General features: G+C 27.5%; 1 protein-coding gene across 1 annotated transcript in view; it reads left to right on the forward strand.

The window, feature by feature from the left end:
- Positions 1-16,295, forward strand: part of LOC129972536 (large neutral amino acids transporter small subunit 2-like) — a 91,031-nt gene that overhangs the window by 53,979 nt on the left and 20,757 nt on the right. The window contains exon 4 of the mRNA XM_056086700.1: positions 5,733-5,777. Coding sequence (XP_055942675.1) covers positions 5,733-5,777 — 45 coding nt within the window. The remainder of the gene's footprint in view (positions 1-5,732; positions 5,778-16,295) is intronic.

Below are 16,295 nucleotides of genomic sequence, written 5' to 3' on the forward strand. Positions count from 1 at the left end.
TATTATTTTTCCTTCCTAGCCAGCTCTTCAGTTTAAGGAAAAAAATATCATGTGATCAGTGGTATTAATTCTAATTTTTAAGAATTAAATGATTTTCTCATAACTTTCACTGCTTTTTAACCCTTTTTGGCGCATTAAGCTTTAAATTTTAACCTTAAACAAAATTGTAAGTAATTTATTTAGGCATAAGGGAAGTACTCAAGTTAAATTTCGTGAAGATTGTACGCATTGTTTTGATTTTGTGGGTTTTAATCAATTTGAACACTTCTCCACTAGAGCTCTGAAAAGTGCGATTAAGCGAGTATTACAGTGGAGCGCAAAAATGAGTAAAATCTCTTGCATTTGAATTTTTTTTTTTTAAATATATTATGCCAGTGCTTTAGATTCAGCATGATCCAAAGTACACCACAAGCAGACATGCTCAGATTCGTTATTGGAAGACAATGCTTGAAGCATTTTTGATGCTTTGAAAAGACTTAGTTGATCTCTCCTCGTAATTTTTAATACAATTAATTTATAATAAAAACAATTGCAATTATATTTAAAATTAAAAATAAGCTATAATATATGCATGCAATTAAAAAATATTTACACAACGAACGCTAGCGAAACGCAAAATAACGAGTAGAAAACTCTGTGTAGCTGTAAGTATAGGTAACCAAAGCTACTGATATGTATATACCTATAAATACAGACCCGAGAGTGGGTCATTTTCTTTCTAAGAATTCTAACTCGCACAAACAATATCCCTTGAATGAAGTTCATTTTCCTTGAAAAAGGTAGAAAATGAAACGAAGACGCAGTGTCCGCTTTCAGTCATAGCGTCCCTTCAGTCATATCTAGTATACCAGATGGTATTCCCATAAAATAGATGCATCATGTCATTTTGTTCATTTTACGCAAAACGTTTTGATACTGACTTGTAATACATTTATACAGTATGTCTATAAATCACTGAGTAAAGCGTTGTTAAAAAAAGATAGAGAAAATGATGAAAATAAAAATTCATCTTGAGTTTTAGTTTCTCGTTTCAAATATTTATATAATGATTCAAACAAAAATAAGTTTAAGTGCAGCTCAGATTGAATAACTTCAGTTATCTCATCGATATCGAGCATTGCATTTACCCTAGGCAAATCCATTTTTCTTGTAAGAGGAGATTAAAAAAATTTCGGTCTATTGCCACGAATAGTAATAAATTTTTCTAAGTAAATTTGTTTTGAGTAAAATCTGTGTCAACATTTTTAAAAAATCGTTTTAATGAAATTTAATACTTTCTTACTTTTAAAGACTTAGCGTTAATTAAAAAGAATTCTTCTCTGAAAAATAATTGATATTTTCAGGCTCTTATTACATGAAACTAATTGGGTAATGAAATTTAAAATAATATTATATGTTCTAAATTATTAAAAAAAATTTTTAAAATAAATTATCATTTTCTTGCAAATTTCAAGTTTTTCTCTCATGAATTTTACGGTAAACCATGTTCATGAGGGTCGTTGTCTTGACACAAGATATGACACTTTTCTTGGGTACACAAGTTTATTATATTTTAATTATTAAATTACCTATAACTATTTACATATATAAAATTAAATTTCGATTGAAATTTAAACTCATTTCTCGGAGCTCCTACCGACACACACTCTTACCGGTATCAGCCAGACACTCCCGTGCAACTGTTCCTCTCTATCTCTTCACGTTGCAGGCTTCTCTGAGTACGAAGAACACATAAACCATTTTCAGTTTGAAGAATGAAGTTTAGTATATCATTTTGCATTAGATTTGTATTCTATCAAATTTTAAGCGAAATCTCTTCAGAAGACCGAATTTTGTACCGAATTTTCAACCTGACAAAGAATTGGATATCTGTCAATCTGTGCTTTCGAATACTCGTAAACTCGATAACTCAAAAATGGAACATCATAAGCAAATGAAATGGTATGTGTGCTTGTTACTACAATTGTAATTTTATATTAAATTTCCATTTTATTCGGCCAAAGAAAAGCTACCAAAATTCATATTCGATTCTTTTTACTACACTGTGAAGCACGCAACTCTCATAAGCGAGGCTTTGAAACTAAAACGGGATACACTTGTGACGTCCGTCGTCTCGTTCAATATAAGTGGAGGGATGATGAGTAAGGTAAAACACGTAAATTAAAGTATATTCCAGGAAATTTCGAGCAAGTAACTCTCGCTGATTTTAACTGCCTTCAGTTCCTGTAATTCCGATGCCAATTTGTAACTTCAAAAATAAGCATTGTTATAAAAGTATTTTGCAAATGAATGCTATTTGAATGCTATCCAGGCGTTTTAATTCTATAGAATAATTATAAATAAAGTTGCTCTTACAAAAGACTGTAAAACGAACCACTAGTCAGAAAGGCATTATAATTCATCCAAGTTTATACGAAGCAGTGGAGATTTGTTTATAGAAACAGAAAAGTAGTTTAAAAACTGGCCTATAGATGGCGTAGCACTCGTTATAAAATGCTAATTAAAAGATGCCCCATGTTGTTCTGGTACTCTTTGTTGAAAGCCTATCCATCTCAAAGTGGTTAACAGTGGATAGGAAAAAATAGTTTATTTCTCCCCAGGCAAAAAATCGTAGAATAAGCAAAACTGAAATCGGGTTTTAGTTGTCCTTAAGCCAAAAAGTGTAGAAAAGGCAAAAAATGAAATTGATTTTTAACTCTCTATTCCAAAAACCGTAGCAAAAGTAAAAACTGCTGAAATCACCAAGCAAAGGAAATCGGCGACGCTAAGCATTTGAAGATATATTTCACAGAGTGAATTAATTAAAATTCAAAATTAACAGAATTTACTTGGAAAGAAAATCAAACATGGAACTCTTTCATACAAATATTCCTAAAAAGAAATAAATGCTAAGAAATTTTTAATACAATAAAGATATGAACATTTACATTTTGCATTTTATTCTTTCCGTAAAAAGTAAAAAAAAAATGTAATGCCATTTTTTAAGAATTGTCTTTGAAATAAAATTATTGCAATTTTCACTCAATTAAACAAATTACATAATATAATTTCCTGTGTATAATTAATAAATCCGTTTAATCTTCCCCATTTATAAATTTAATATTTCTATTAATAACATTTAAATCGTTAAAATATTTTAATATTTATCTATATTGATACATGCACTGATAAAAATAGTATTAAAATGATTTTGAAATCTTATTAAAAGTAAACATATTACATTAACTACTATAGTGATCAATTTATTGCATTTTAGGATAAGTTGTCGATAGTAAGTTACTTAAGCCTATTTTCTTTGCATTTTTAAATATGCAAAAAGCTATTGAAGTACATTAAAATGTCGGCATTAATTGGAAAAAGTTAAGCTTATCCTATTCAATTATCGTACTAAATATAAAAAATTTACTTGAAATTGTATTTAATAAAGGAAAAGAGTAAAGAAGTCTTTCTAAATTTGCTAAATTCGAACGCGATTTTTTCATTTTTTTTTCTACCTGAGCGACGTCAAAACAACATTTCTACGGCTTCTGATTTCAGCGAGAAACCGTAAAAATGTTGCACGTCTGTGGAAACATTTGCTTTTTTAAAACACAAGGTGTCGGCGTGGCAAACATTTGTGGATGGTGTTTATTTCAATAATGTGATTTCACCTGGATCATGTTTATTTAAAATTGCTTTCGTGATAATGTAATTTCTATTTCGCATGTAAATTAGTTACTGAACTTATTAAAATAATAATTTTTTTATTGCTGGGTAAAAAAAATTAAAAACGACTGATATGAGCAATAAAAAATAAAGATGAACATAAGTATTATTTAAATTGTACTCCATAATGGAACATTTTTTTAAAATACTAATAATATTATATTTAATCTTTCTAATTGCAATTTGTATTTAATTATTCATAAAATTGTTTTCAAAAAATAAAATATTTTTGTATTAATGCCAAACGAATATTTCCTATCATGGCGCAAATGTTTTTCAGGTTTAATTGATTTATGAAATAAAACATCATTATTTTTATGCAATTCTATTTGAAGTTATAGGGAACAAAATAATTTATTTTGTAATTTATAGCAAGAAGTATTGCTCTATAAATGTAATTCCAAACGTATAATTAATAATCTTATAAAATTATAAATAAATCACAATTGTATTCAATGTAATATAATATATAAAAATTTGTTTGTTCGTATTTTATACGCTGCCGTAACGTTCATCCGATTGCAATAAAACTCTACAAACTTATTGCTTGTACTTGCGCGAAGGTTATGGACATAATACAATTATTATATCTAATATATTAAAATGAATTTTTGTTTATTAATATAGTATGCGCTGCCGTACCATCGTTCTTATATATATACTTTCTACCCTAAAGCACTTGATTAATAAAATCAAAAAAATAGAATAAATATTATTTATGCTTCTTCTTTATGCATCATTCAATTTCAATGAATGTATTCCCTGTTGACAAGAAAATCAATATCATTCTTCCTATCGTTCCCGATTAAACATGATAGTTATTTCAAATGATATTTCCAAAATTATTTCTTTTGTGGCAGCAGCGCGTCGACTACCAGCTAATATTTATCGCGAGTTCGCAAATTGTACAGACTAAGTCTATGGCAAAGGATACCGACGTGCTCTGATTGGTTTAAGCCTTGGCATCTTTTTGGCAATGTTTTGCCAAAAAGATGCCATGCCGAAATATATTTTTATAAAAATAAATAAAATTTGTGAATTTATCCCCCCCCCCCTATTTTTTACGGTTTACATGTAATATTAATCTGGAACACATATACAGCAGAAAATATCAAATCCTGAAGCCTAAATTCAGGAAGTATAAAAATTACAATTTATTAAAAATATTTTTTGTCTCCGTTTCTTCTTAATATTTTTTTATATATCTAAAAAAATTATCAACGAAATCACATATTCCGTTAAAGCTTGCATATTTATACGTTTTGGGCACTAAGTCATCATCTCCCCATATTTATTTGATGGGAAAGTAACAAACGTTCAGCAACAAGTTTCAATGACTGCATAAATTATCTAATAAAGGCACGAAAATCATAGAAAAATAATAATAATTATTTAATTGCTGCATCATGTGTTGAGTAATTACTTTCATTTAGTTTTTATACTTCTGTGCATAAACAACATTAGTTACTTGTATTACTAGTATTATTAGTAATATTTATTATTATTATTATTATTAATTAGTATTAGTAGTATTACTAGTAATATTTAGAGAAAACTATTATATTAATAAAAATTAGATCATGTTGATATTCACTCGGATCTTCCATAAAACTAATGAAAGGAACAAGTTTTGAGCCAAATAAGCGAAAACTACACTATTATGAGTGCAAAACATTGCCAAAAAGATGCCAAGGCTTAAAACAATCAGAGCACGTCGGTATCCTTTGCCATAGACTTAGTCTGTACAATTTGCGAACTCGCGTATTTATCAATTTATTTATTACTGGAATCAATCTGCCATATTTGAAATTAGCAACGTGAAAAACGTTTTTTGAAACGAATGGAAAAATATTAAGCATGTTTTCCTTTCTTATCTAAAGCTATATTTTATAATCTTGTTAATTTTTATGGATAAGACTTTTTTTTTCATTATTTGTCCATGAATGATATATCAGACTATTTTATAATTGAAATCAAGTGCTTCTTATAAGTGAAACAAAAATAATGAGATTTATTTCTTTTTTTAGGAATTATTTAAACTTTGTCACTGGGGAATTGAAAGATCCGTACAAGTAAGTACATTAATATTTTAATTTCACAAAAATATTCGAATTCAAAATATTCATGAGATATATACTTAAAATCCATTGAAGGCGACTCTAGTGATGGAAAGGCTGAGGAATTTAATTAGCTACGAATTAATGTAACTTTTCAATAGGTTTTTACAAATAAGTGAAACAGATCTGTGCTACTGTTATATCGCGTCCAAGATTGTATCTCTACAATTGGGAATTAATCTCAGTTGAAGGATTTCGGGTTTGTTCGTGCAAACTATACAAAAACATGTGTTGATCGGTTGATATTATTGTCTAATTTCAATCTTTTGTGCAACATATTATTTACAATGATATAATAAGTTTTTATTAGTCTTAATTTTTTTTATATTTTTATTAACTTTTGCTTACAAAGATAAATAAAGCCAACGGTGTGGTCTCTCCTAAACTCTCTCGCATACTCTAATAAAGTGTTATCCCAGAGACGGCCTACGCGACCAATAGTTACAGAATATTTTTTGGCGTGAATTAAACATTTTTACTGTCATCCTTGGCGAGTTTTTTTGGTGATTAATCCCTGGCATAGAGTTATTAGTATCCGAAAATCAAAACTGCGCTTTAGATACGTTTCTCTCAACCTATTGAAACAAAGATTTGACACAAAACTGCACTTGTAGTCACAAATTCCCTTATCAAATTTGATATATTTAAGTCACTGCATTTTGGAATTATTGTTTTTACATGTTTCTGAAAGACAGACGACATGATCGACAGTTGTTCAACCTATTGTTGGATTTGGCTTAAAATTTAAGTGTCTACATGTAGATGTTAAATATCTGTCACCAATCTTATCTATCTAGCTCTCTTCGATTTTTACTTATGGCGTTAACTTATATTCGAATATCCGGACAGACGAACTTCATGTGAATAGATTTTACTCAAAATTCGAAAGTAATCTGAGAATTTGGTGTAAAGATCAAATTATACAAAATTCCAGCCATCTTGCTCAAAAACGTTTTTGAGTAATTTTTGTCACAAACAGACGGATGGACATTTTCCAAAAATGTTTTGTTTTGACTCAGAGATGTCTTAAATGTGGAGATTTGACAAAATCTCGAGTTCGAATTTTTGATGATTAATGGACTTTCTTACTAATGAATTACTATGTATACGAGAAAGTACAAAAAAGTTAGTTTCTAATTTCAAAACTAAATCTTCACGGTTGAATTATATTGTTATGGCTAAAGGTTTCCTCTCCGCAAATGATTTAACACTAAAAATGTAAATCTTCAAAGAAAATCTCTTTATTCTTTAAAAAAAATCGATTTTTAATGTATGAGGAAATATTAGTTTCTTGTCCCTAACCAGTTTCAGCCGTTTTGCTTTTTAGTAAAAGATGTAAAAATTTCCAGTTTGCTACATTATAGTTCCAATATTTTTTTACTTATAAATTTGAAATAAATAATTTTCTCATTGTTAATTTAAATTTAATCTTTACACTGACTTATGCAATTGCATATTTACAAATTGAAAAAAAATCGCCATGTATTTGCATTTCCATTTCTCTGTTAGCATTTCTTGTCCAAAATCATTCGCAGATTCATGAAAAAAATTTTCGATATAAAAGTTGATAAACCCTTTAAAGGGCCATTTTTTTCTAGTCATATGTTAAAATATTTTTAGGCTTGAAATTAGAATAAGAAAAGGGATTCATTTAGCTTATTAGATAAATTTAATTTGATTAATTAATTAATTTGGTTAATTAATAATTAAGTGACAAACCAAGACACATCATTTTGTGTGAGATAAAGAGCTGAAGCATCTAAGTTTCTGTCTTTCTAAAAAAATTTGTCATAACTTATGCCAACCTACATAATTTCATACAAAGATTGATAAATTTGGTGGGAAGCATACTTCCTACGGCTCTAGAAAGAGTTAAACTATTTTGATAGTAAAAGAAAATACCAGAGACAAATTCAAAGGATGCAACCAAATTATTTCCAAGTTAAAAGAAATTGCATGCATAAATATGTTTCCTCATCTAAAGGGCAATTAAAGGTCGTGTAAATTTCGCGTCCTAATTCTAAAAATATATACAGCTAGGATTTTATTGCCGTCCTTTGAGGCTGATTCAACAAATGGAATATGCAATTATTCTTTATTTGCTGAGATATGCTAAAAAAGAGATTTATTCTTAAGATATCTTTATATCTTATTTCAAGTAAATAGAATATTCTAAACCGTGAGGAAAATATTAAATAACTGAATAGCACTGTTAATCATTTCTTAGCATTTTAAATTTATCATAGAATATGTATTACTATAATAAAATAACTTCTGAAGACACGAGATCATTCACAGGAATGTTATTAAATGCTGTTTATGAGGTTAATCTCTAATTTCATTCACATGCATAATTCAGAACGAAAAAAAAATATTAGATGAGATAGATATCTGCCGGCATCTAAATTTAATGTAAATATTCAGTGAATCGTTTGGCTAAAAAGAAATTCCAGACGATATTTAAAACAAGATCAACGAATGATTTGAAAATTAGTAATACATGACAGATAAGATTTCATCTTCAAGTGCAGTGAAGGTCATGTATTATGTCGAGTATTCAGTTGCGCGATTACAATTTCAAATGTGCAACAGCTGTGATGCATTGGAGCAGCTGTAAATTTTGACGCATTAATCTAGATAATTATCTGCACAACGAGACGGTATCAAAATTCATGTATTATACCAGGTATTCAGTTACGTTATTACAATTTCAAATTTACTGCTGCTTTGACGCAGCGAAGCAGATTTAAACTTGCATATTTGATTCAACCTTGATAATAAACTTCACCTTCACAACATACAAGGCGCTGTCAAAAGTCCAGTTCACAATATTTACGCATGGAAGCATAACGGAGAAGGATCTCGAAGGCAAACAATCGGACACCTTTCTTGTTCACGCTTTGTTGATTTTTTACGGAGAATTCAATAAAAGTGATCTTCAACTATAGATTGAATTAGTTTAAGGCCGGATTATATTGCCTTCTTTCTTTTATTATTGCTCGCGTTGAGTTGTTTCGCAGATAGTAAACAACTGTGTTAAAAATCGAATAAACAATAGCATTTCGGATATTTTTTGCAATATTACTGATTGAAAAGCAATTTCACATAAAAGTATGGATAATTTCACAGGTAATTTGAGAGTTAACACATATTGCACAATGTTGAAAACATTTCTTTTTCGTATTTGTGTTCAATGATACGTATATTGCATATATAATTTGTGAGTTAACGCATATTGCATAATGTTGAAGACATTTCTTTTTGCATTTTTGTTTAATGACACTAATTAGAAACTTTTAAAATGGATACTTTTCAAGGGATACTTTTAAAATGGGTATATTAAGTTCTAAATAGCGTATAACTTTTGCAATTTTCTCTATTTAGTTAAAAAAATGAAATTTTTTAAAAAAATTCATAAATTTACAAAATTTTTCGTGAGTTAAGATTTGATAAGTGATGGTATATCTCGCATTCAACAATTTATGTTGCATTTAAACATAAATTTTTAAATGTAAGTCATTTTGTGAGTGCTTGAGCGTTTTTGACTGTACTGGTCGCCATGCTGAAGACATTTCTTATTGCATTTGTATTTAACGACGCTTATTAGAATTAGAAGGACAGTTTTAAATAACTACAACTTCTGCAACTTTCCTTGTTTCTTTTAAATGATGAAATTTTAAAGTTATTTTAGTTTTTTCGCGAGTTAAGGTTAGATATGTGATGGTATATATCGTATTCAATAATTTATGGTGCATTCAAGCATAAATTTTAAAATTTAAATTACTTTGTGAGTGCTTGAGTGTGTTATAACTGTACTATCTGCTTCTGATAACTTCATCAGTCACCTAGAATATTAACTTTGCTGGCTATTAAACTATTAATATAGAATGTATTTAAAATTTCACCTTTTTATTTCATAAAATATAAATTGAACTGAATCAGTTTACGAAAAAATTACTGAGCTCGTATGTTTCGAAGAGTATATGACTCGAAATAAAAGTAGAATTGAGATTTTGTCCCAAAAAAGTAAATTTTGTTCTAATTTAAACCTTGGAAAAACTGTGATTGAATGGCTTGATATAGCTATAAAATAAATTTAAATTTCTTTTAATAATAAAATTATATTTACACATTTTGTACCACATTAAATTTTAAATTATTAGAACTAGAGTTAAAAATCGTGTAAAATGGAATCGCTATAATTTAAAAGATAACTTTTTGGTAAAGATAATTAAGAAAAAGATAATAGATAATTTAAGATTTTAGATAATTTAAAAATGCTTTTCTGAGATAAAATTTGTTGGGAGATATAGAGGAAAAATTCAAAAAACTTGTTTAATTTCTAGTCAAAGAAATTTTTGGAGACTCGTTTCAAATAATTTTTGGACACTGGCTTCTCTCGCTTCTGTTCTGGTGAAATACAATGGTGATGCTTCTCAAAATTGGAAAGAACTGGAGTAAACTTTGCCGCTTATACATTTTGTTTGTATCAAAGTTAAATAAATATTCATATTTATATGGATAAATTAAATTTCTGGAAAATTCCGTTCCTAAACTCTCACTTCGCTGATTATTCTGTCGTAATGCTAAATACAAGTTAATAGGATTTTTATTTTATTTTTTGGATCTTTTTATTGTTTTCATTTCTATGTAGTTTTACCTGACCTTATTTCTGTGTAGTTTTACCCTTTTATGAAAGATAAACTTTTACTACTTTTTTGTGGTCTTTTTATTCTACGAAATGTAAAGAGAGAGTATATCGCTCCTTGAAAAAATTGACTTCGATATTTCGATGAATCTCCACGTTTCAGACATTTTATTTTCGAAAAAAAAATGTCTGCTGTGCTAATACAAAATTTTTAGAATTGTCTATTAACATAATAACTTAAAAAATATTTAACTAAGCAGATGAAATGTTGGATGTATTTATTATCAAAATTGTGGATTTCTTACTTGAAACCTGTGCGTCTGTGCATTAGCTAACCCGATAGTTGAAAAATGCCAAAGGTTGAATGAATGAAATTTTGCATGTGGTTTTGCCATTAGATTTGTGAATCTGTATCGAATTCTGGATCAGATTCTCCGGAGGGTTAAGTATCTGACAATCTATCTATTCGTGCGCTAGTTTAGCTGTAGGACTATTTTCGGGAGGAATTTTTTTGAAAAACACTCAAAAATAGTTATATTTTTTAAATTTCTGCATTAAAAAATTGTACATCTAGGGAGCTAAAATATATCCCTTAAATGTAAAAATATTTTTAAAAATTGTAAAAAAATAAGTTTTTTTTAAATGCCTAAAAGGAGGCGTAAAGCAAAAATCGATTAGCTTAGACGTTTATGAAATTATTTGTTTAGAATTTTATAGATAGTATTCGAAACATATATACTTTATAACCTGAACTAGAAAATAAATTGTATTTCTATCTACTCTTTAAATATTGTGATTTAACTGATAAATAACATGATATTCGTATTCTGAGGAATTAAAATCGCTACAAATATAAATAAATATACAGATTATTTATTCTGTAGTACAGGATCTGAAGAAAAAAAAATTGAAAAAAATACAACGCAAAATTTGAAAAAAATATATATATAATTTTTAATTTATAAAGATTTTTTTGTAAGAAAATTCTAAAGGTTAGAATTTGAGAAAATAGCATTTAAAGATGTAAAATAGCAATAAAGCATATATAAATACAAATATAAAAAGCATTGTAACTTCCCAAGAAATGGACTTAGAAACAAAATTCATACGGTGTTATAAAAAATTATTCAAATATTAAAAATATTAAATGAAAGTAAAATATATTTTTTCAAATAGATAAACTTTTTAAGGTAATCACCTTAATCTAATCTTATGTCTTCTGCTCTTCGAACATTTCATATCTTCTAATCTTCGAACATTCTAAAGAAAATGTTATGAAAGGCTTATCCAGTTTTATCCATTATTTGCTGAAACATAATTCAGTGTGTATTATTGTGTGAAATAGTAAGAACTCGAGAGAAAAAAACTTTCTTCGTGTTTTTTTTTTCTTTGTTTTTCAAAAAATGTTTGATGTTGAACAGTTAAATCTGCTTCGTGTTCCATGTAGATTATAACTTAAAATATACTTTTAAAATGACACAAAAATAAAATTTCTCCTAGAAAATCAGATAAATTAAATATCTAAATAGGAAGACAAAGCCTTAATAGAAAATTTCATCGATCATTCAATGAAATAAAAATACATAAGCCAGATGTTTTATGACAGACGATATTTTTCTGGAGAATTATTCTATGACTTAAAAAATTGTCATTTTTAATTTTAAAGTGAATGCAATTTTTAAATGTGCAAACAATTATTTATGAAATTCTTTTAGTGGACGTTATTTCATTTAAAAGGGAATTTCTGCATATGATGAAAGAGTGAACAATAACACTTGATCCTTTATTATTCTGCCATTGTTCATTGTATTTTATTTATTATATTGATGAAGCGAAGTTTCGAAATTTTCACATTATAATAACTATTGGGATAAAAAAAAGGAATATTAAATACAGCTAATATTTGATTTAAAAATATATTTATTCTTTTTCCTATTTAACTATAGTTTTTCCTAAATCGTATTTTTTTTTCTTTCTTAGTAAAAATCGTTTGGTTAATTTTTATATTTATTTAAATTTTTAAACTGTTTTATTCAGCTAGATTGCGTTTAAAAAATAAAAATAAAAATTCTTTATCTAGATTGATGTTTAAATTATTTCCCATTTTTTTTCCTTATGTGTTTTCACCATAATTCACCATTAATAATTTTATTTCTATATTTAACCCACAGCCAGCACATGTTTTTATTTGAATCAGCAACATTGAATTATTCGCAGCTGAACTTATTTTACAATGTGTACTTAACTCAGATTATGGTCATAATTCTGCAGCTGAATATACATGTGATACATTATATGTTAGTTTGAAGTTAGATGGATTATTATAATTACACTTGTCCTTTTTTATAATTGCTGTATCATATTACGTCATGAAAAGTTAAGGTATACCTGTGACAGCAGTAGCTATATTTTGAAGTACTATTTTAAGAATTCATATTAAACGGCAAATGTTATAAACAGTTTTTTTTTTCAAATTTAAAGCAAAAATATTTAAATAAAATATAATGTAGTTTTTTTTAATTCACATTAAATCTATCAATGTATAGTTAGTTGACTGATATGGCATTAATGTTATGTTCGTCAATTATTTTTTTTTCCTACACTCTATTAGTAAAAGAGAAAAAATGCAATGTTATTACCAAAATTCTTCTAAATTAGATTCTAATAATACACAAAAATTTGGATTTTTTAAAAATTCTATTTTGCTATATACTAACGCAATTTTAATTTCAAAATTAGAAAAGAATATAACAATATTTTTAGAGGTGCATTAAATCCAATTCCAACCCAATGGAGCTGCAAAATATTATTACAAACAGTCTGGAGATGTTTCGCCATCTCTCTAAAAAACTACTTTAAGTCAGAGGAAAGAAAATATAAATGAAATAAATAAACTTCAAACAAAAGGTTTAATCTAGAGCAAAAATGGGCTTAACCATCTCGAGATAATTAATTGTTGCAAGACTTGAGATTAATTAACGGTTTCTCGATAAGTTAATCAAAATCGTATCTATCGTCCAAAAACTCGCCTAAGAACTGCTATCAGAAATAGTAATAAATGACTTTTAATCATTCCAAAAAAATTGGCGATAATTCGGCTCAAAATATTTCACTTTTGGCGACAGTACATTAATTTTAAATCCAATCGTATCGTCATAACTTGAATATGGAAACTGATATTTATATTTTCTTAAACAATTATCTTACAAAAATCTTTGTATTATCGTAAGACTCAAAAAGTTATCTTTTTAATGATATCAGTTTCATTTCCGCAAAATTTTCTCTTTAAAAGTAATATTTTTAATCCTTACCGGCGTGGGTCATTAAAAGTTTTGAAATATAATGAAAAAAACATAAGCAATATGATTAATGGGTTGTATACATATGGATTTTGCAGTCAATTATTTTTTTAACTTGCCTCCTTTTTCAAGGGGAGGGGGGAGGGTTTAGGACACCATCCGTCTAGAGTAAGAAAATCTTTCGAAATAATTACATAAATTCCTTTTGGCAACAGCAGTAATTATGAATATTTTAGTTTATGGGCATTATCATTCATGTTCTAGGTAATTTGAAACATTTAAGGTATTAAATATTCAAAATATAATATATTTACAACAATTCTAAATTAAATCTTATAAATAATTAAAAAATAAGAACTGTCTCAATTTAATACAGATTCTAATTTAATTGAACTAAAAACAAAAATTATCCAATTAAAATGCTAAAAATGAATATTCACAATTAAATTTTGTTAATTTTATTAATAAAGCGAAAAATATCAAATTAAAAATAGCTTAATAGCATGAAAGCATGAGGAAGTGACTGTTCGTCTAACACATAATAGAAAATTATTATTTTGCATATTGTTCGTGTTTTGTGCACATTTTTTTGATACTGCACAGCGAATATTTTCGAGGGAGACACTTGATGGGCATATGTTGAAATTTTTTTTTATTTTTCGCTGTACAATTTTTACATGCTGAAAGCAATAATAATAATTATGAAAAAAAGGCTAAATAAAAAAATTATGGTTATATAAAACTAAATATTTACAGAAACAGATAACAAAAAATAAAGCAGAACATGATATGAAACATTAATAATAAAAAACATAAGTAAGAATATTATTTTAGAAGAAAGGGCAAATCTTAAAAAGTGAAATATTTTCTGACTTCAAACATGGGGTTTTTTTTTCGTGAATCCGAAAATAAATAAATTAAAAACCTCCCTCTGAATAGAGAATCGGCATCGCATCTTTCTCTGCAAAATATCTAATCACACCTTTCACACGAAATGAGACGGCGGTGCAGAAGAGAGGCGAACGAAAAACAGACGTCCTACACGAGCGGTGTCCTCAAATGAAGACACCTGTGAATCGGCCAATTTAGTTCGTTCTTAAATTAAGTCGAAAATGAAACAAAATTATGATTTAAAACATCATGAATATTTTAAGGAAATGGGTGATCGATTTTGGTGAAATTTCGTTTCTTAAAGAGTCCCAAATTTGAGGTAAAAAAAATTAGAGTATTTTTTAACATATAATTAGCGCTGCCATCTATTTTGTTAAAAGGAAACAGTTTTTAACAGTAAGCAATTTTTAGTAATTAACAGTAAGAAACAGTAAGCAATTTTTAGTAATTAACAGTAAGAAACGGTAAGCAATTTTTAGTAATTAACAGTAAGAAACAGTAAGCAATTTTTAGAATTTTAAAACCGATAGAAAACAGAAAATTTTAAAATTGGTGTCCTTTTTTGCGACCACCGCCCCTGAAAGAATTAATTTAATTTTAAACACAATTTGAAAAAATGTTTTTAAAGGCTAAGAAGGAATTCAAACTATACATGAAAACATTCAATTTTTACCAGGCATTAACTCAGTAGTAGAAATTTCACTATAGAATAGGGTTTTAAATTCTATTACATCTAGGATTCTGATGTAAATTTCGTGTTCTGAAATTAATTCATTGGATTTATTACACTTTTCAGACGTCATGTTTCCACATAATCCCAAATTCGACATATATCTGGCATTTATTGTAGATCGAATTTTATGCATTTGAGTTACTGTGTTCACAGACTAGTTATCGGGCGGAAACTTTTAGTTTCAAAATATGTTTTTTGTAACTCAGTTATTTTTTTTTTTAAGCATCGTGATTTATCAAAATGTTATTCAATTTTTTTTGGTTTTTTCAATAATTTATCTTTTTATACTTCGTAGACGAAAAATTAAAAATCTCAGAAAATAATGCTAAATCACATTATCTCATTTATCATTTATCACATAAAATCGTTGTTGTTGTTGCTGTTGTTGTTTTATCACAGAGTGTGTTTAGAGCTAGATCTTATTATTTTTCAGAAATACTTACTTCAATAAAATTTATCCAAATAACCTTGAGATTGAGAAATTACACTAATGAATTAAATTGAAATTCGAATAACTTGAATTCTATCTTCAATTAATGAAGGCTATGGGTATCTGGTGATTGAAATCTTATTCAGTTGTACACAACTGAACTAATCCCAGTTTAACTCAATGCCCAGTTTTTAATTTCCAACATCAATAATTCTCCAATGCAACAGTTTTATTTTTGTAACTATTTATTGGTGAAAAGTCGGACCTAATGTGTTCTATTTTACAGTCGATTGGCTTTTTTTTTACATCATATATGTTTTTTTTTTTGTTTTTTTTTTCATTTTGCCAATTGCCTTTTAACACTTTCTTCATCAAAATGAATAAATTGTAAATTAGAATTTTTCATTATACATATATGTTATCATGAATCCAAGTGTTTACCATATGTTTGATGCAGCTTGTCTAGACTTGG

The sequence above is a fragment of the Argiope bruennichi genome, chromosome 6, assembly GCF_947563725.1.
Source record: "Argiope bruennichi chromosome 6, qqArgBrue1.1, whole genome shotgun sequence".
Lineage (NCBI taxonomy): Eukaryota > Metazoa > Arthropoda > Arachnida > Araneae > Araneidae > Argiope > Argiope bruennichi.